General features: G+C 36.2%; 1 protein-coding gene across 1 annotated transcript in view; it reads right to left on the bottom strand.

Moving 5' to 3' along the window:
- Positions 1-16419: 16419 nt before the first annotated feature.
- Positions 16420-22033, bottom strand: part of IGF1 (insulin like growth factor 1) — a 79477-nt gene continuing 73863 nt past the window's right edge. The window contains exon 5 of the mRNA XM_009679983.2: positions 16420-21132. Coding sequence (XP_009678278.2) covers positions 20985-21132 — 148 coding nt within the window. The 3' untranslated portion in view covers positions 16420-20984. The remainder of the gene's footprint in view (positions 21133-22033) is intronic.

Here is a 22033-nt window from a genome sequence, read left to right as displayed (position 1 = left end):
ATCGAGGATGGCCATTTCAATCCCCAGTTGAATTATAGTCTCTGTCTTTATGGAATGAAATGTTGCATTTGTTTGTGTTACAAGCAGAAGTTTCACTGCTGGGAACACTTTCAAATTTTTTATGCTGTTTGTTATTTTAAAAGGAGTTTCAGAATTTCATTTGGAGGAACTGCAGATAAATTTATGTATTTCAAAAGGAAGAAATTGTATAGCAGAAGAACCAAGATATACCATGTATAGAATCTCTTCTAGTGATTTTTATCTTGGATGCACTTGTTGAAGGTGTGGTTACTAACAGAGAATCTTCACAGCTGCTTAAGAATGCAGGAAGTTTCAAGCAAAGGATTTTTTTTAATCTCTTAGTTTTGAAAGAAATCTAATGCAAGTAGGCCTTGTAAGACTTGCTACTTGTTTGCCTTCTCACTATTGTTTGCTGTTTTCCTGACTGCTAGGTTTGGGCCTCTTGTTTCAGAACTTCATGGAAGTTTAAGCCATCTTGCTGTGAATCTGCTTTGATCAGAAAGTTTGCAAATAGAGCTGAGTCAAAAGTATCTGGTACCGCTTTTAGTCTGACTGATATACATATACTCTTTTCCTAGTTTTACTGCTCAGGCAGCTACCTACTTTGCATGAACTATTTTAGACCATTATCTATTCCTCCCCCTCCCCCCAAATGCATGTTAGCCTTCAGTGATAGCTTTTTCTTTTTCTGTAAGTGGTCTTCATACTGAAATCTCTCTCTCCTTTCTAAATAGATTTATTCTTATCCAAGCTAGAAGACTGCTTCTGGGGGTTAAATAGTGACTCACCCAGGACAGTTCTTAACCTTGCCTTTTGCATCGCTCCAGTTTGTCAGTGAACCATTGATATTTAGTATGTTTTCTCTAACTTGTTTTATACTCAGCAAATATTATTTTCCCCTGTATAGACCATTATTTTACTAGTGTGTGTTGAATGAAAATGAAAACCTTACTGAAGTCTAGAAGTATATCTATTGCTTTTCACTATTAAAAAGATATAACCCTATCAGAATAGGAAATTACTCAGGTTGACTTGATTTGTTGTTGACAAATCCATGTGGAATATTGTTCATGTTTTCATCCATGTGCCTTCAAATGGTTAATTTGATTACTCTTTCCAGCATTTCTTTTTTTGCCTACAATTAATCTCTGTCCTTTTGAGTTTCCAAAATCAAGTGTTACCTTTAGTTACCAACCTTGCCTGCTCAGCACAGTCATATGGATTTAGTTTCTTTTTGATTGTCAGACTTGATGTACCGGAAGTGGAAACAGTTTACTAAATTACAAGCTGATGTGTCATGCTGAATTCAAGTTGGTCATCCTTCCTTTCCTTTATTCTACAGTAATGAAGTCATTTAAATTGTTGACCCTTGAATTATCTTTGAACAAGTAGTACCTCACTGTGGCTGAGGACCCAGTATAAACCCCTCAAAGCCATTGTGCAGGACTTGCAGATTACTCTCTGTAGGAGTTAATGTTCTGTTTGTATTTTCTTGACAAGTCTTTAGTATGAGAACTTCGGTTTTTGGATGGCAATAGCTTTAGAGATGTGCCAGCACAAGTGTATGAGCACATAGGAGCAATTTCCACATTCTAAAATCAAAAGATTTGAATAAAAAATTCATATAAAAACTAAAATTACTAGTTGTTTATATAAGAACATACAACATGTGCTTATACATAAAATGCTAAAGAAGCTTTGTCTGCTGAGACTTGGCTTTTCGACTATGTGTGGTGATAAAATATAGTGGTATGTTCTACAGTTGCTGCCCATTTGTAGGGCCAAAGTGAGGTGCTGCTCCAATAAGATTGAAAAGTTCTTAAAATGATTAAGCTCTCTTCGAAGATTTTTCTTTGCAGTTTTAACATCTAGAGATTAGCATAATGATTCTTAAAAGATGGAATAAGCCTACTTATTTTTAAAAACCTTACTCTGTGGCAAGAATGATCTGTTCAGATCTTAATAAAATTGATAATCTATCTTTTACTGAATGTTAAAACTTAGATTTTGGAGGATGAGTTAACAGATGAGTAGACTAAGCATATGTCAGATATATTTTACCTTCTGACATTGCAACGTATAGATGAAATAGAAAATAGATAAGTCTTTAATTAATGCATGCTCTATGCTAAAGATTTAGGCAACTTCACATAAAAAGTAATTTGACTTTGAACGTTTCAGATGATAACGAAAGACAGAATTGTTACTTTGTGTCCTCCTCTTAGGATTCTTCCCACCTAATAAAATTGTGTGGTCTCCAGTGACTAACTTGCCAATACACTATGCTTAAAATAAGTGAATTATTCTTTTCACTGTTGATTTAAAGAAAAAAAACAAAACAAAACGATAAGCTTTTTATTCGGAAAGCCCTTTTGCAGAATAGAGACCCTCAATGAATCCAAAAAGAGGAGGTTTCCTCAGTTAATATTGGCCTTTTATTAGACAAAAAGGAGTAAGGATTCAATTTAATATGGTCTATTTCCTGTTCTATGATGACAGAAAAATCATAGATTTTTCTTTTTTCTTTTAAAAAAGAAAAGCTTTTCCCTCTGAGGTTTTTTCTACTAACATTTTGTTCTTATGGCGGAGTATACACCTCAAGTTTTAAGAACCTTGTTTCATGAGAAGCAATAGCATTGCATTCTGATGAGTCCACAAAGTATTTTTACTGTGCTTTGGACATGAGGTACATTCTTGAGATACACTGTTTTGTAAGTCATTCTTGAAATGAACACAAAGGTCAGAGGTGTTTACAAGAAGCTGTGATGCCTAAAGAGAGCACAGAAATGCTCTAGTAAACTCTTTTTGTGGCAGGCAGAGTCCTACACCTAAGGCATAGGTCTGAGTCTCTTCTGGTTCCTAGCACTAGGAAGCAGATATCTTTTCATTTTGTACTGTGAAGTGAAATTCAAAGCCTGTAAATGCTTTGAGATCACAGTATTTGTGATCTCTTAATTAGAGCAGTATGTTATTATCAAGCTTTTCTAAAAGTACCAGCCATTATTCCCTCTTTAGTACAGAGCATATCTGTGGTACCATATTAAGGTACCATGCTGGAGATTTGCCTTAACACCTGATTGGAACTGCTTGCCTTCCTTCTTTTTCCTTGTTCAAACAATAGAAAATGATTTTTTGTTTTAAGATCACTTATTGGGCCTTTTGATCCCTGTTGCTCAAACAAATTCCAGTGCTTATGACTGCTATTCAAGGTCTAGGAGTGACATTATGACTCAGTGATTGTTGTATCCTTGCAACACTTTTTCTTGAGAATTATCTCTACCAGCAACCTAGCCATGCTGCGTCTGCTTCTGTTATCTCAGTTAGTCAGGTCTTTTTTGATCCCAAACAGGTGAACTTTGTATGTGATTAAAACCTCTGTCTCAAGCTTTGAGGAAGAGGAGTTGCAGGCAGTTTCTGCACTGTATTATCTTTTTCTGCAGATGAGACTGTGCTACCACTGATATTCACAAGTACAGCCAGATATTTATAAGAGCTTTCAAGAGTTACTGCACGTAATGGCAGTCACACTGGAGATTCCAGTGGAAACTGTCCAGGAGAAATCACATAAGTTTCTGGACATATTATGTACCTCTATGCCAGGATGCCTTGTAATTCCCATAAATGAGAGCCTTTTGGAGTCAGCCAAGTTACTCTGGCAGATGTCTGCTTCCTTAGTGTTGACAATCCAAATGGGTGGATTGTTGTTATCCAGTGCTTTCAGCAAGCTTTGAACAAGTCTATAAAAACTGGCGCCAGGATTGTTAACTGTGGCAGCAGTCCATCGGACAAATGAGCATCAAGGTCTACAAAGATCAGTGCCACAAGATAAAGAATTAAACCAAACTTCAGTTAATTTGGTGTAGATGCTACTTATCAAACAGCTTAATTTAAAATTATCTGCTTTTAGTTGTGAACTAGTGCTATTTTGAACAGCAGTGTTTTCTTGTGGAATTTAGAATTCAGTGAATCATCAAGGAGAATTATTTACATTGATATGGAATTATGAAAGGTTTGGCCCTCTGCCGCTTTTTAGACTGGCTTATATTTTGTAACTGTCAGTTCATTTCCCAGCAAGAAATAAAAATGGTTAGCCTAGTATATCCCTGTGTTTAGCGTTTGTTTGGTATACCTCGTGTTTTGAACATAGAGGGTCATTTTGCCAATGGACAAATAACATCATCTATCTTCTTTAGGAAAACAAAAGGAAATGTACTGCTACAATGGCCTTTGCCAAATATTGATTTCGACTTGGCCATTTATTTAGATGTCAAGTTTTGGAAAAGAAGTACTGTTTGTGGCTGAAACTTCTCAGTCTCACCATGTGGGGGGATACTATGTGCCATTTTTAATTAATCCACATTGATGCACATTCAAAGAATAATTACTTGTCCAACAGTGCATTTGATTCTTTGAAATGTTGTCAGCATGCATCCCATAACATATTTTGTTTTCACTTCTTGCTGGCTATGTCTGCTGTGAACATTGAATTATAAATGAAAGGGAGCAAAGGTTCTCTGCCCTTTATGAAGCAGCAGAGTGCACAGGGTATTTAAGTACATTATCTTACTTTTTCTAAAATGAAAATGTTACATGTGAACCTAGGATAGAACCAGCATAGATTACAGCTTCAACTGTGGTTCATTCTTTTTGGATGTATAGTGATTTGGCACTGCTGTTCTACTGGGCATCTGTATTCAGTGACACTGTGTTCCAGACTATCTGTTGAACCAGGGTATTGTATCCTTCAAAGCAGCTTTCCCTTCAAAGTAACCTTCCTGTACCCAGTAACAATGCATTCAAAATCCCCAGCATCTTATTTAGTATTATAATGATGGTACAATCTTGAGCCCTCATCTAGGTTCTTGATGGATGTTTTTCTTGACCAGAACGCAAGCCAGAGATTACATCTATCTATCACTTAACCCAAACTTAATTCCAAATGTTTGGAAACTAAGCTTTGTGCCTCAGAAGTGCTGAAGAAACTCTTGTCTTCTAATCTCTTTTAGTGTTGGACATGTTATTTGTTTATCCAGATCAGACCCCAACAGGTCTTAGTTAACTTGGAGGTGAACACATGGCAGAATTATGTAGGGGAAAAACAAAACTTGAGCTGGGTGTATACTGTAATAAGTGGGATTTACCCTCATTGAAACTTTGATGTGGAATCACTTGTTCTTCATTGTTCCCCTCCTTCTACTCCCTCCCCAACTCTGTATGTTGTGTTTTGGAACATGAATGCGTCAACACTGTAATATGGGAAATATATTTGAAAGTCACAGTCATTGTAAAACAATAGTTGATTCTTCAGTGGATTCCAGATGTGTAAAATGAAGGAAGATAACCTGGTGACAAAGGGTTCACAAAACTAATTCTCTGGCCTATAATTCTCTCTGACCTTTTCCAAGGATGTGACTGAGTGTTTTCTCCTTGTCTTGCCTTTCCTGCATAAGGGAAGAGTAATGTCTCTTGCTTGCTCAGAATTGCTGTGAATGCATACAGTGATACCATTAAAAAGTTGATCAGCAGACTGATGTACACATAGAAAAGGACCAGAAGTTCTGAGGTGCCAATATTAAATGTTATGAAAGAAGAGAAATTCATTAAATCTGAAAATGTAAATAAAGCTGTTCAAGGAAGATATTTCCTTCCTTGCACGTATTAATCCCTGATTTTCTGTATTCTATTACATATAGTTTATCCATAGGTCAATAATGGTTTGATCCTTTCAGCAGTGTTTTCTATTTGTCCAGACTTGACTGAGCTTATAAATTAGGATAGTCTTCTTGAAATTCTGGATTCAGTTAACATTCCTGGGAGTAATACAGAGACACTGTCTGAGAGTGCTGGGACTGGGTTAGGAAAACCAAAGTCTATCTGGAATTGAATCTAGTGAGGGATGTAAAGGGCAACAAGGGCTTTTACAGGTATATCAGAAGCAAAAGGAATAGGGAAATTGTGAGTCCACTGCTGAATGGGGCAGAGGACCTGGTGACAGAGGACATGAAAAAGGCTTAGGTACTCAGTGCCTTCTTGGCCTCAGTCTCTACTATTTGGATTAGCCTTCTCTTGGTCTCAGGGCCCTGAGATTTCTGAAGTGTCTGCAGCAATACAGGCATACCTTCAGTAGAGAAGGATCAGGTTAGGGAACATTTAAACAATGCGCGTGCACGTGTCCATGGGACCTGATGGGATGCAACCTCAAGTGCCGAGGGAGCTGACCAATGTTATTGTGGGGCCCCTCTTGATTATCTTTGAAAGGTTATGGTGAATGGAAAAGGTTGCAGAGGACTAGGAGAAAGCAAGGAGGAAGATCCAGGGAACTACAGGCTGGTCAGTCTCACCTCAATCCTTGAGAAGGTGATGAAGCAGATTGTTCTGGAAACCTCCAAACGTATGGAGGACAGGAAAATGACTGGGAGTAGTCAGCCTGGATTTACAGCAGGGAGATTGTTCCTTACCAACCGAACAGCTTTCTACGGTGAGATAAATGGCTCAGTAGATGAGGGGAGAGCAGCTGATGCTTGATTGTAGCAAGGCTTTTGACACTGTCTCCCATACCATTCTTAGACAACCAAATGAGGAACAGGCTAAATATGGGGATGGTGAGGTAGACTGAAAACAGGCTGAACAGCTGGCCTCAAAGGGCTGTGATTAGCAGCATGAAGTCTTGCTGGAGGCCAGTCACTAGTGGCGTACCCCAGGGGTTGATACTGGGGCTCCTACTGTGTATTATCTTCATTAATGCCCTGGGCGATGGGACAGAGTGTGCCCTGAGCAAGTTTGCAGAGCATGCAAAAGTGGGGGCAGTGGTTGAGATAACACATGGTTGTGCTGCTGTTCAGAGGGACCTCAACAGGCTTGGAGAAATGGGCTGACAAGGACCTTGTGAAGTTCAACACAGGGAAATGCTAAGTCCTGCACCTGGGAAGGAATAACCTCAGGCACCAGTACGGGCGGGATGCTGACCGGCTGGAAAGCAGCTTTGCAGAGAAGGCCCTGGCGGTCCTGGCAGACAACAAGTTGACCATGAGCCAGAAGTGTGCCCTTGCAACAAAGGTGGCCAGCGGCATCCTGGGCTGTCCCCTGAGGCAGAGTGCTGGCAGCAGGTCAAGGAAAGTGATCCTTCCCCTCTACTCAGCACTAGCGAGGCCACGCGTGGGGTGCTGTGTCCAGTTCTAGGCTCCCTGGTACAAGAGAGACGTGAGCATATTGGAGCAAGTCCAGTCAAGGGCCACAGAGGTGATCAAAGGGTAGAAACATCTCTTATATGAGGAGGGCCTGAGAGAGCAAGGACTGTTTAACCTTGAGATGAGAAGCTGTAGGGAGGTAGGGGGTGAATCTTATCAATTTATGTAAGTACCTAATGGGAGGAAGTAAAGAAGATGGAGCCGGACACTTCTCAGTGGAATTCAGTGAAAGGACAAGAGGCAATGAGTACAAACCGAAACAGAAAATTTGATTTAAATATAAGAAAAAGCTCTTTTATTGTAGGGAGTAGTCAAACACTGGAACAAGTTGCCCGGAGATGTTGTGGACTTTGTGGAGTCTCCATCCCTGAAGATAGTCACAAGCAGACTGGACACAGCACTGAGCAACTGGCTGTACTTGACCCTGCTTTGAGCAGGGGTTTTGAACTCGACCATCTCCACAGTCCCTTCCAGCCTCAATGGCTCCATGATTTAGAATTCTGAATTCATTTTTACATCACAGTGGAGTCTCTTGTTTGTTAAATTTGTTAGTGTTTTCCTAAACATTAGTATAACATAATCTTGCCTTTTTTTATGTGTAGTTAATATATATCTGCTGGAGTAGAGCAGATATTTAACATTGAATTGTCTACCTGATTTATTTTTCATCTACCAAAAAATCTGGATGATAAATAAAAATGCTTTCTTCAGGATGTAAGTTTATGTGGAAATATGTTTAATAAGATGATCTACTAGTTCAGAGTGAGCTGATTTTCTTTCTGACTTCTTCTAAAGAAAATTATTTTTGTTCATTTGCTTAATGAACAAATTCCGGTTTAACACTTACTCTAAATATTTTTATCCACAAGTGATGTACTTGATTGTTCTTTCTCTCTTTCAAGATATCACAATTTCTAATCGTTAACAACTTTTCTAGATGTTGGTATGCCTGACTTCTAAATAAGGACACATTTAACCTGACTTGTATTTTAAAATAGTTACATTAATGTGTAAATATATTAAATATAGCCACAATTCCAGCAAATGTGTAACACAACTTTTGAATATGGAAACTTTATAAATATTATTCACTAGTGGCAAGTGATGGTTAGCCATTGTCTTGTTCATATTTAATGAATGAGCAACATGTGCCTATTGTTTTCCACAAGGTCATTAAGCATGAATAGAAATAAAAGTCTGAGAAAAATGCAGAGAAGTCAACCCTTGTGGTATAATTTCATACTTCCTGACAACGTGGTTCAAAAAAACCTTCTAAATAAGACTTCATGTCTGATTCATGTATAGCATGTAACACTGGCTTCAAACTGGATAGGCATGCTTTAGAAAGCATAGAGTAACATGTGAAGAAGGATATGGTAAGATGTTAAGGTATCTGGGGTAGGTGCCCAGTTGGTTCATTTACTTCCTCTTCTTATATGTAAATATAAAGAAAATTCAGTTCAAGGAAAAGAAAAGTTTCATACTATTATTATGGTATTATAGTAAACTGGTGCATAAGAGCACTTGCATATTGTACACTCAATGTATTTGTCCCTCTTTGGAACTCTCCTTGCCCCATCCTTTCTGATCATACAATCTTTTGAAATGTTTTTATAGATGAAAGCATAGATGGTCTTAAAAGCTGTCAGTGTTTTGATGTTAGAAAAACATGCAAATTGCAATCATCTAGATTTTTTCCTGTTGCTGAATTTTCATTCATCAACAGTCAAGCACTTCTAGAATGGTAAGGAAACTGTTTATCATCAGCATACCAAAATGCCTACAAAAGCTAAGTAGTTAGATATGACATTGATTATATTGAATAAGGTTGTCCCTGCAGTATTTGCCAAAGGATGATTGTGCAGGATCTTGCTTCCAATGATGTATTTAATTAGTCTGTTAAATGTTTTTTTCATTAGAAATAGGAAAGCCCTATAGCTTGCTAGATACTGTCATTAGCTTTACATATTTTTGTGAGTGCTGTTGTGCTTAATGAAAAATCAGTTTTTAGTTATCAAAAGAAGCTCATATAGCATTCCCTTTCCATTTAAACATGAACTTGCAACTTTTCTGTTGTAGTCATTTAGAGATGACTTGTTCAAGTCATAAAACATTTTAGCAGCCAGAGGCGATCTCTGAAGTTAATCACATAATTAGATTTAACGCGTTTGCCTGTTTTAAGAAACAGAATCCGAATATCACCTAAAGAACTAGAAAAGTGAAAGTGTAGTAAAATGGAAAGCAAGTCATTACATAGCAAAAGTATTTGTTAATTATAGTTTTTACTATAAAGAGAAAAGCAGTTTATATATCATACTTTTCAAAATAAATAGCGAAGTACTTCATCATATATGCTGAAATCAGCTTGCAAAAGAAAATGAAATGTTTTGTTACCTGTGTATATGAGCATAGATATATAATAATTTGAAAAAATAATGGTTCTATTGTACAGGAATTTTGCAGGTGAGAGTTTGAAGTTATATGCTCCCAGAAATGACAAATTTTTGATATCTGTAAGTGGTATTGTCCAGTATATTCCATATATGCTACCTACTGTAGTACAATTATTTTAAGCATTAAAAAGTTTCAATGTAATTTTCTTGCATTTCTTTGTCAGAAAAGCCGGAATATTTGTTTACTATTAGTCCCAAAGAGGTCATAGGCAGAATGAATATAAATGCAAAACGCTTCTGTTACTGATGTACAGTAGCTTTTCATTAAAGTAAATTTATGTGTGTAAATATAGACATAAACAAAAGCATAGTTATCTTTGGATGTTCTGGGACTAGGAAATGGGTCTGACTAAGATCTTTGCATGATCTGAGATGTTAAAATGTCACAAACCTAAAAAGTTTTTGTTGGCATAAGACTGATTCAAACTCAGCTTAGGCATCAGTCTGGTATTTAGGGGGAAAATTCAAATAGAAGAATGTAACTATTTCTGTCAGGTTATTTATAATACCAATGATACTACTAATAAAAGGCAGCTTGTTGGCATCCCCAAATGCTAGGCATGTTAATCTTGGAAAGATAGTTATGAAGAGCAGGTAATACAGTCAAAGGTCAGTGATAGCTTTTGTGATAATGGCATCACCTTTAAATGCCTGGCAATACTGGATCGTGGAGACAGCTGCCTACTCTTATAAGAAGAGAACAGGAAGAAAGCCAGGTATAAATGTATATATTAGTCCTAACAGTGAGAGCTCTACTATGCAAAAGAGAAAAAGGGTACATATGCTGCCCTGTGCAGAAGAACTTACATCTTTGAAGGCTAGAAGTTCACTACAACCAACTATCAAAGAAGGAAAGTGACAAGTCAAAAAACTGCATGACTGTAATGTGATTTACAGGGATTTGTAGGTCTTGCTGATGAGGAAAGGGCATGTTGTGAGCCAAATGTAGCTTTTTCCATTTCAAAGCTGATTGTATGCTGTATCCTAGGTGGAGAAGAGGGCCTCTGTGTTTTGCTTGTTTGAGTAGAACTGGTTTCTTTCATTACCACTAAATTTTTGTGTTCTTTTGTGGCTACTGTTCCTTTCTTGATGTGACCCTTATTTGCTTGACATACAGAAGTCTCTCTGCCTAATAGTAGTAACCTTTACCTGTTTTTTATCTTAACATCATTCTAGCAGTTGAAAAGAGGACCACGGCCCCTCTTTTTTCACTGTCTCAAAAATTATCATCCTCATTCATTTTCCTGAAATCTTTTTTTATTTTTATATAAACATAACTTATTTTTAAAATGTGCATCCTTTCTTAAAATGCATGGTCAGTCTGGAAATTAAAATCAAGCATGCTTATTAGTGCCACTATCAATGAAACTATATTTTGTTTAATTATATTCTGTTTGCAGAACCCATTTAAAAAAATATTTCATGTGAATCAGCATTGATTTGAAAATGGGAGAATGTCACTGTTCTCCAAATGTTGCACCAAGTTTATTCAGTATAACAATAGCTTGAGGCATGAAATAAAACTTTGCCATTATTTTAGACATATGTGGAAGGATGTTTTTGGTACTTCTGGAAGTGCTGCACGGAACAGCCCATATTTTCCAGATTTATACATGCCTAAGAAAAGTCATTAGCAATTTGCATTTTGAGAACATTGTTGGTACCATATGAATCACAGAAAAGTTAGTGACAGAAAGAATTACAGCCTGAAGGGGAAAAGATATGGTTTGCCTAGAGCTTGCCTAGTTTGCGTCTGAATTAAAATATTCTAATCAGGGATTTGAATTGTCTTTTTATATTTTGTTTTATTAAAATATGAATTTAGTGTTGGTACTAACGGAGACCTGAAGAGATTTCTCTCCGTCCGTGAACAGACACAGCACAGGCAGCAGCAGTGTGATCTTCTCCACGATTCCACTGTGTGCCTTCAATATGACTGTAGAGCAGTGGTGCAAACTTCTGGCTTGTGTGTCAAAATTGGAATGTGATTTTCTTGTCAATGCCACACATAGAACTGGCATTTGACACCTTTGCTGGTGTTAGGCTTATAGGCCTGAGTTCATTTTTCCTGTATCTGTTGCTCTTACGGGCTATTGACTATGTGAAATGGACTGATATCGGCAGAAAAGCTGAACAGCTGATGGGGGAAATATTGGCAGGCGATCAAAAGAGTTAGTCATCGTTACCTCTAGTGCCTCTAAGAGGCTAGATAACAACTTTAAGGAGACTGGGCATATTTTCATTTCTGACGTACTGTTTGCTTCTTTGGCAATCTGAACTAGGAATATGAAAAGTGTAACTTCTGCTGCTTTCTGATCCACAGCAGATCTTTCTTCAGAACTGACTACCTATTATAGTTTCTTCAGGTAAGAATATTTTAAGGGAAAAAAAGACGACTGTAATTCAGAGCTGAAGAAGTGGAAGAGATGTGATTTCATTTTCTGGGAGAAAGTCACTTAATTTCGTGTTTATCTAATGGAAATATAGATTCTGCTAATTGACTAAGTTACAATAAATTAGGTGAATATGCAGCTAAAATTTCTTTTGGCAGAGTCGTAAGGTTCGATTATCCTACACTAAAATTGACCCAACACTTCTGAGGGGTAGACGTTTTATTTACATGGTGGGGTTTTTAAGTGTGTCACTTCTTATGGAAAAATTTTGAGGAAATCCCCTCCACCCCCACCCCCAGCTGCATTGTTAACCCTTTAAACGCTATCCATTTTTTTCCTTCTGCACTTGGAGACTGCTTGTGTTTATAGTCATATAGAGCATGAAAAGGGAGGAGTAGCATCAGCTTTTTTCGCACAGGTTCATCAGGCTGCACAGTAATGGGAGAGGCTGATATCAAACCCTGCTGCTGAGAGGCATTGTCTACTAGAACTAGCACTGTCGGAGTTCAGCATTGACTTTGTAGATTCAGTGGTGTGAACATCATTGGATCTACACATTGGCTGATGTTTTTGTATTCTACAGTCATGAAATACAATGATACTTGCTTATGATGTTACTCTATTTTACACAGATTCTTGACTGATGTGATGTTTTTCATAGGCATAAGCACTTTCATGAGCATTTAGTAGAAGGAGAAAGCACTTTTGGACCACTTTATTTCTTTAATTTCCTTGTCAGAAAGCACACATGGCTGGAGGTTATGTAGAAACTCCTAAAATTCAAATAAATACTAGCCATACCTCCAGTTTAAAACCTGTATCTTAAATGCTTTTGAAGAAAAATGATGTAATGCTAGGAAAGCATGTGTCCTTTAGAAGACAGATATTTTAAAGTGTAAATTCAGCAGTCTAGAATAAAAAGAGAGACTGGTGCCTGCTTTGTATTTTAACAATACTATCATTATGACTCATCAATATTGTAGACTATGCAGGAAAAAAAATTGCTCTGTAAAATCTTTCCCTCTGTATTGGATAGCACCAAAGAATTAGGCGCTTGCTGTTAATTGATTTAAATGTTAAATCATACCATTTGAATCAGTCTTGATTCTCTGCATAGTTCTAAATCAAGTACAAAGCAAATCTAGTTCTAGTATAGGCATACACTGTGATTATTATTTTTGAATACTATTGTTGCAAAGTAACTGTAGAGGTTGATGGTGTGGTTACTTCATTTTGTTTTTAATGGGTAAGATATTTGGTGTCTAGTAATTGCTAGGTATGAGCTTTTCAGACTACTGTGAATCTCGTTCAATTGCAATGTCACCTCTTCCATCTAAAAAGCTGCAAAACCAAAATGAATGCCAGAATAAAACAGTAAATGATATTGTTTAACCATGAGTATCTGGGCCATATGTAGTGTTTATAGAGCCTTTCTCTTGGTTAAAAGCAGTTTAGGGGAGCTTAAAATGCAGTACAAGTCTTATTACCCTGGAAGCTCAGGAAGAGAGACACATTTGTTCACAATGATTTGCTTCAAAATCTGCTGCGATAGAATAGTGGTTTTCCAGTCACATTAAAATTTCATGTTGATCTGATTTTTTTTTTCCCTGACTTGTATAACTTTCTATTACTGGTACATATAGTCTTTTGTGCTTGTGTTTCATATTCATGTTAAAGTTCAGTTTGAAGGACTAGTAGTGATATTCCCTGTAGAATTGAGAGATCTCTTTTGTATTTTATATAGCTTAGAGAACCTCTAAAAATTTATGTTTAAATACGTGATCTGATAATAAGAAATTTGATATTTCTTTGTGCTACTACGTTATATTAAAAAAAAAATCACAGGAATATGAAATAGAATGTCACTTTATCCTTCTTTCCAGCTATGCTTGTGAAACATACTACTAAAAAAGCTTTTCATTGAGCAGGGAATGACTGAATCCTTTCACCATGTGTATTTTTTGAAGACTATCTCTGATTTGGACTGTCTGATGCCAAATAAGAGTTCACGCTACAGCTCTTCTTTCTGTGGGAGCATTAAGAAGCTCTCATTCCTCCACCTAGCTAATGATTACATAAAGCGTGCAGGGACTTAGTGTCTCTGACACCTTTGCACCTTAAATTTCTTGAACCTTGCAGCCAGTTCAAAGTTTTTAGAAAGAGACAGATGCACTGTTGCATGTAGCCAAAAAAACATAATCACACCAGATTTATTTCTGTATGAAACAAGAATAAACATATCAATAAGGAAAATTATTAGATTTGTTAGCGTTTTACAAAAATTATCACAAACTAAATTTATTGCTTATTATGCTATTGATTCTTTTGCATATACTTCTACCAATAATTGTTAGAAGAGTTCTTGATTAGATTTTATTAGAGAATTTTGTTTTAGTACAATTCAAGATGTTACAATGATTTTTGGAGTTGGATTTCCATCTTCTGTATAACAAAAGTAACATATCAGAGAGCAAGTTTTTGCCAGAGGCAAACTACAATGCAGAATAAAGCTTAGCACAAACTTGTCTCTCACCATACATTTTTCTAGAGCTTTTCATTGAGGGATTCTTCTGTCTAGAGAGAACTAGGACCAACCGATCTAGTTGCCAAATGGAGACAACAGGTAGCTTTGTATATTTGTACAAGGTCCTAACACCTGGCAAATTTATTCTTAGCATAAACACTTTAAAAAAAAAAAACTTAAAAGAATTTATAATATTCTAACATCTTTTACAACGTGTTCATGTGCTGATTTCATTTTAAAATATATTTTAATTGGTTAAAACACCGAAACCAAGCAAAACCATAAAACCCACAAAAAACCCCAACCCTAACTAAATCAGCTTGAACTAGTGTACTTTGGGAAGGCCAGAGCAGTGTAAATATAAACGTAGACTAGATGTAAACTGAGCTCCAAATCTCTTGAATGTTTAATTATAGTCCAAAAATCTGTCTTTGGAACTTCTTTAAACTCATAGCACTTGTTAACTATATTAGAAGTACTTATGCTTCCAAGATTTTAAAACATATTACTCTACAAGAAAGTATTTTCCCTCTCTGTAGCTGTTTGTTGCTGTTTTCTAGTGACTCTGGAAGACTATCAGAAGTCTAAAAGGCTATTAGAAAACTGAACACAAAAAACCAACACTTATTACCTAGAAAAACTCAGCTGTAGTTTCAGCTGCCTAAATGGAAGATTCCAACCACCTCTGTTTGGAAAGTTCCATCTAAGACTAACATGACTGTGAGTCTACTTGATCTAGGTGATTAATTTTGTTTTCTGCAGGGAAGAATTTTTCCTTCTAATCATTTAAGTTTGCTTTGTATGATGAAAGGTATTCTCATTTTGACAGTAAAAAAAATGAGCACTTTACTTTTTTTGAATTTAGTAATTACAAGTAGGAGATATTTCTTTTTTCCAAGTTTTTGTGAGATCATCCTTTGTTTTTATGTAACACTGAGGAGCTAGTTAGAAGAGCCTTTACATTGTGTCTGGTTATTTTGTAATTAGTAGAGTAACCTAACCGTTTCCCTGGAATTTTCTAGGTGTGACGCAAAAAGCGTTATGAAGGAATGAGTATGAAAGATAAGTACTAGATGGTATTTCTGTAATGGATGGAACATACATCTTAATTCAAGGAAGTATTACTATTCAGGAAGGTTTAAATGCAAGTATATTGTGAAATTTTTCCTTGAATCTTGGCCAGGCTAGCTATTCCTTTTCTGTTGTTCACCCAATGCAGTAGGACTCCACTTTTAAAACACTTGCTTTTTTCATTACAGTAGATACAATAAGTTGCACGCTATATTTAGTATATGAATTACACCGGTGCTTCTGAGCAGTTTTTCAATGGGTCCACTCTGGTATATGCAAATGTAAAATTTTTTTAGTATGTGGTTGTATACAAGTACCTGAACATGCCTAAAATTAGATTCTCAAGTCTATATTTCTAAGTCTGGGGCAGGATTATCAGAACCAAAGGAACTCACTTTTGTTGTTATTTAAGCATCAAAAATTTACCCTTATGTAGTACTGATAAAATACAGCAAATAGGTTTTATAAGACTATTTTTAGTTCCTTGAGGTGGGTTTTTGAAGTTTGCAAATATTTCTGAAGAATGAGAAGGGAGTGTAGCTCTGAAATTAATTTATAAGATTGCCTTCAGGCTCAACTTCTATTCTCATAGTATCTTGCCAGCTTTTTTGTGCATATACCTTTATGGTGTACATTTCAAAAAAAATACGGACCAGGTGGAAAGAGTCCAAAAGAGAGAAACAAGAATGACTGGTCATCTAGAAAGCAAAATTTAAGAAGAATGCATTGAATAACTGGTGCTTCATAGCTTTTCTTTTTCCTTTAAAAAAAAAAAAAAAAAAAAAAAGACGCTATTCACCTAGCCAGTTGCTCACTTCCAAAATTTTGTTTTGCTTTATGCAGAATATAAGATCAGTGTTTGGAAACATATCTGTTTCATCATTCCAAGTTTATAACTTATAAATTCTCATCATTCAGAGAATTGTCACATAAAGCAGCAGTGTTAATACCTGTCTGCACATTTATTATCACTACATGAAACAATGATGAATTCTGAGACACCATAAAACTGTTTAGTTTAATTTAACTATATTTTTTTAAAAGTTAAAAAAAAGTTTGAACTTTTAAAGGCTTTTTAATTGGGTTGCTATCAATGTTAGTGTTCCCATATAGATAAAACTTGACTCTGAGATTCAGTCCTAAAATTACTTTTTTCTCCTAAGATGGATAAATATCCTCTATTTCCTTCAAGATTAGTATGAGTGTATTCAGCACCATGTGGAATTATGCTTCCAGTCTAGGCCAGCAAACATATTTGTATTAATGTTTCTTTCCTCTAGTGGAAATATGGATTCATGACTAGATTACTATATTCCTGGAAAGCTGAACTGGTATTTATTTTTCTTGTACCTGAATGTTTTTCATTTTTTGTTGTTGACATTTTCAATGGAGGAGGAAACCTCCAATTTTCAATCAAATGTATTTGCATGTTTTAAGCAGAACTTTTAGTCCTTCTAGAACTGAGGAAATTAGCTTTATTTAAAAGTAAGCTCCGTAACTGTGATTGGAAGTTTGTCTCAAGCAGCAGGAGTTGAGGAAAATAAAATAACTATAGTAAAATAATTTAAATTTAAGAAATCTGTACTGGATGCTGTCTGATTGCATTTCCATTTCCTACTAGCTAACTTAAAGCTTTATGTAATTTCCACTAACACAGGAGTCTCAGCTCATACTGTTTGGTCCTTAGCTAGATTTCTTCTAATTTCTTTTCAGTTTTAGTCAGAAACCCTGCTGGCATTTTAAGAGGTTTGCAATTTGTAGCAGTAACAATATACAGAACAAGAGGAAGAATCTGTGCTTGGTCTTCTGTTTAACAGGAAGGCTGCCTTCAACAGAAATTCTCCACTGCTATCGCTTTTGCAACATATCATTACAATCAGCATCATTTGTTCCATGGTTTTCAGCATATGTGAAGCAGCAGCTGGTTACTACTTTCTTCATCATCAAAGTGCTTTCAAGGACATTGGGCTAGAAACTTCTTCCAAGAGAATTTTATTAATTTTCAAAACACAGAAAGATGCGTGTCTCAATGTTGTTTTCAAATGTAGGTCAAGTAAGATACTAAAAAATTTTGGGAAGGTTCATTCTCCATGGAAATGTGTGTGTTGATCAAATGAGAAAAATCTTCTTGGAAACAACAGAGTTTTCTTCTTAGAATTTTGATTTTTGATCGGGCTGCCAGAAATGCAATTGCCCGCTTCAAGTCTTGGTTTCTGACATGAAATGTCTGCATTTAATACACTTCACTCCAGGATTTACACAGTTAAAACATAACTCTTCAAACAGAAAACATTCTAGCTCCCTCTAATTCTTCTGCAGTGCTGAAGGATGGACAAGCTGGAGTTACGTGATAGTCACCAGCCTACACTTATGTGAAACTTGGCAACAAAAGTGAGAAGATTTGGACGTTTCCATTTAGAAGGCATCATGCCACATGTGTGTCCTTTGCTTGTTTGTTCCTATGTATAAGTGGGATTCCATTTTTACAGTAAGCTTATCAATAAATTTCAATATCTCATGAAGAGACAGCTGTTCTGTTAGTGATTTATCAACAACTTTTTAATAAAATTCAACATAAAAATTTGAGAATGTAAGATCCAAAATGATAAAAACTTAAATATTTCAAAATAGGTAAGAAATGGTGGTACAGGCACTATGGCACATAAGAATATTAGATCATCTCAGTGCTCTGTCACATTCTTCATTTACTTAGGGCCAACCCATTGCAGATGATGTTAACAATAGCTATGGTCTGATAAAATCAAATATACAGCGGTATTGCTTTGATAATGTAGCACACAGATGTCAGCTTAAACCATATTACAGCTAGAAATGCAATTGATTCTTGCCTTCAAAATTCTTTTTGAATGGCTGAGACTGGTTTTGGAAAGAGTCATAGCAAGCTTTGCTGTTAAGGTTTTTTTTCATTTATCAACATAACGTTCGAGTGTCTGTAATTTCATTGCCCTTCCTTTTGGAAATAGAAATTTGAAAAAATACTTTAATTAGCAACTCCAATTTTCCCCAGAGAACCTTGTTTAGTTTGTTCTGTTGCTATGGAAACATAGAGTTACCAAATTGTTGGCGTTGGAAGGGACCTCTGGAGATCATCTAGTCCAGCCTCGGGTTGGACTAGATCATGGTTAGCTAGAGCATGTTGCTCAGAGCCAGGTCCAGTCAGGATTTGAATATCTCCAAGGATGGAGACTTTGCAACCTCTCTCAGCATACTGTTCCAGTGTTTGACCACCCTCATAGTAATGACCACCGACTGTTGTCCTTTCACGGGATACCACTGAGAAGAGTCTAGCTCCATCTTCATCCCCACCCATGATCTATTTATACTCACCGATAAGATCCCCTAGAGCCTTCTCTTTTCAAGGTTAAACCCTCCCAGCTCTCTCAGCCACTCCTCATATGTCAGATAATTAAAAATTGGAAATTATTTTTGAAGGGTGAGGAAACTTCTCCATCATTTATATTTTTTCTAATATCATTCTAAAGTTTATTCTAACTCCCCTAACATTTTGTCTTATTTCAAATAACTTCATTATAGTTATGCCACAGCTGATTGTAACTGTATCATGTTCTTTCTCCTTGGCCCTTAAAATTTGTCACTGTTGGTGAATATTTATGGAATTGCTTTTTTTCCAAGTGTTTTAAAATTCCAGCTCAACCACTGACGGAACATATCTGTGTTTTTCCCTAATTTATTTCCTTTTTTCCAGTGATACTATATTATATTTTTAATAGCTTCCCTTCTTCAAAATTGCTGGCCCCGAATTATCTGTATCTTCTTAGGATAAATATTTCCCTACCATATTAAACACTGTAAGTTTGTATTCTTAACTACTGTCCTCTCAGCACTATCTTTCAACAGATAAAAGTCAGTGAGGGCAATAAATGGGAACTCCTAATGAAAGGACCAGCCAAAAAGCATTAAACTGAGGGCTGCAATAAGGCAGCAAAGGATAAATCTCAAGTTATTTATTCTGTCTTTAATTTGTCCTTAATTCAGGTTTTTGCTCAGGAAATTTCTCATTCAGGTCAAGCATCTTAGAATCTCCTCTTACAGAAATGCGTAAAAAGCTTTCAGTCTATTTCTTGCAAATCTTTATACCCGCAAATGAAAATATAAGAAAATCAATAGTGAAACACATTTTTACATTGCACTATGCCTTAGAAGAATAATTTGAATATCCTTTTATGCAAATTGCAGGGTATAAAAATAAAATGATTATGAAATCTATCAAGACGATGTGGTTGCTTAAATGCTCAGGATTAGGGATACTGCATTGTTAATTTCTTGTTGATTTGAAATGAAGATATATGAGCTCCATTTCTTTTTACTGTTGGTATATTCCCCAGTATTCTGACAGAATCTGAAAAGAGGTCAGTAAACCATAGCTCCTTCATATGTTATCAGGAGACATGGCAAGGATATTGACAATATCAACTTTCTTTTCCTGATTCTTGAATTAATTGTAAAATACTTACCAGATAATTACAATTTATTCTCTTTTTTCCTCTAATTTTTTGCAGCGATTGCACTCTTTCTTGTGCTGAAGAACAGGAAGTCCTTGATTACTGCTTGGAAGTAAATGTCTCAACCATACTGAAACAGTTCTTTTTTGCCAAGCCTCTTTAAGTCCAAAGCATGTTTCCATCCCTGTGGTGGACTTTCCTGTCCTTACTTATAGTGTTCTAAGAACAATGAACAAACTTGTTTTCTTTAATGAAACAAATGTAGCGATGGTTGTTTTTTTTTTTTTTTAATTCTCAGTTTCTGCTGTGTGCTTTACTTCTTCATAGTAATTTTGAGACTGTGCTTTCATTTATCGAATACAGCTTTATTTGGGAAACACTCTAAAGTTAATAGTAAACTCACTATTTTTGTCCTTTTCCCCTTGTTGATGCGTTTATGAGCTTTGTTATTGTGGGGAATGTGGTGATAGTATTGTCCATATAAAATTTTTAGGCAACAAAACAATGTTTCAGATCTTTCTTGCCTCCGTCTCATTGAGCCAAAATCTGTGATTTCCAGTCAATCAAGGCTCTTGACTGCAGGGGGAGTTTTGCTCAATTTAAGACTTGCAGCATTTGGCCTGTAGTTTTTTCCTATACTAAAGAACATGATCATATTTTCATGAAATAAACCTACTATTCTTTTTCCTTTTCTATTGATTTTCCTTTCCAGGATCTCATTTCCTCTGAGACATCTGGCTTGGTGCATGAGCCTTGGAATTTTAGCACTCTAAGGCTCAGTGCCATATCATGAGTGTATTTTTTAATAATGTCAGGAAGGATGGGTTTGCAGTTTATTCTTGTGTGCAGACTTACAGGATTTTTCTCATCTCAGTGGCTTGACCAGTTGTCATGTATGGAAGCTGAACCTCTGGTAATGTACATAGACCAATAAACTGTTCAAGTAAGCAATGTTCAAGCTTCTTAGTTTTGGCTTCTTGTTTAATTTTTCTTCCCCCTCTGAAATGAAAGATATGAATACATTCAGAATGAATGATTTTAGTGGATTTTTCTCCCACCTTTATTTTTACTTACCTATTTTAAAGCTAGTGCACTAAAAAAATGCTTGTTTTGCAAAATAGGCATGCTTTCTCTCTTTCTTATACAACAAACAAAAACAAACTCCAGCCAATCTAAAAATATTCATTAGTCTCATTAATATCAAAGTAAAGGTTCCCATTTATCATATTAGAATTTGGATAGGGCTCTTAGGCAGGCCCATAGCTGAACTATTTTTAGTTTTCTAATGTCAGAAATGTATAGTTGAAATATTCAGAGCTGCTGTCACCCACTGCGCATAGCATGTATGGGTGGTATTATTCTGTTAGTCAGGCTTGCATCGCATTTGAGCTGTCATACATTCAGCTATACTGAACCCAGAGAGCTGTAACCCCTCTCAAAATCCTTTAAGAGTTCTGTCTGTCATGTTAGACAATCAGGTGAGTCCCAAATTCACTGAAACTCACAAAACAGTATATTGAGGCTACAACTGCTACAAGTTAGAGAAGTGAAGCTACAGAGCAAATCTAAAGGGCGCAAAATGAGAAGGCAGGACTGAAAGCGAGCAAGCAAAGAAAGATTTGTGAAAATAAGCGAGGAGAGGAACTAAATGAGCAGCGCTTAAGCTTCCTGAGAGGTAGTCTAGTCTGTCATTCTTGGTGTACTTTCCCTACTCACCATCTTCTCAGGCTCTTTTCTCTATGATGCCACTGTTACTCTTTCTTGTTCATAGTAGCCTGACACTTTCTAATATATTGGTTCCTATTCCAGTGGCAGCTTTGACTTTCTTTCCCTCTCCAATTATTCTTAATTCTCTGTTACGCAAAAATTAAAAAGCTCTTGGCTGCTTCACATCTATGTG

Source organism: Struthio camelus, chromosome 1 (assembly GCF_040807025.1).
Source record: "Struthio camelus isolate bStrCam1 chromosome 1, bStrCam1.hap1, whole genome shotgun sequence".
Taxonomy (NCBI): Eukaryota; Metazoa; Chordata; class Aves; order Struthioniformes; family Struthionidae; genus Struthio; species Struthio camelus.
Note: the sequence above shows the minus strand (reverse complement) of the source record. Positions and strands in the feature narration are given on the sequence as shown.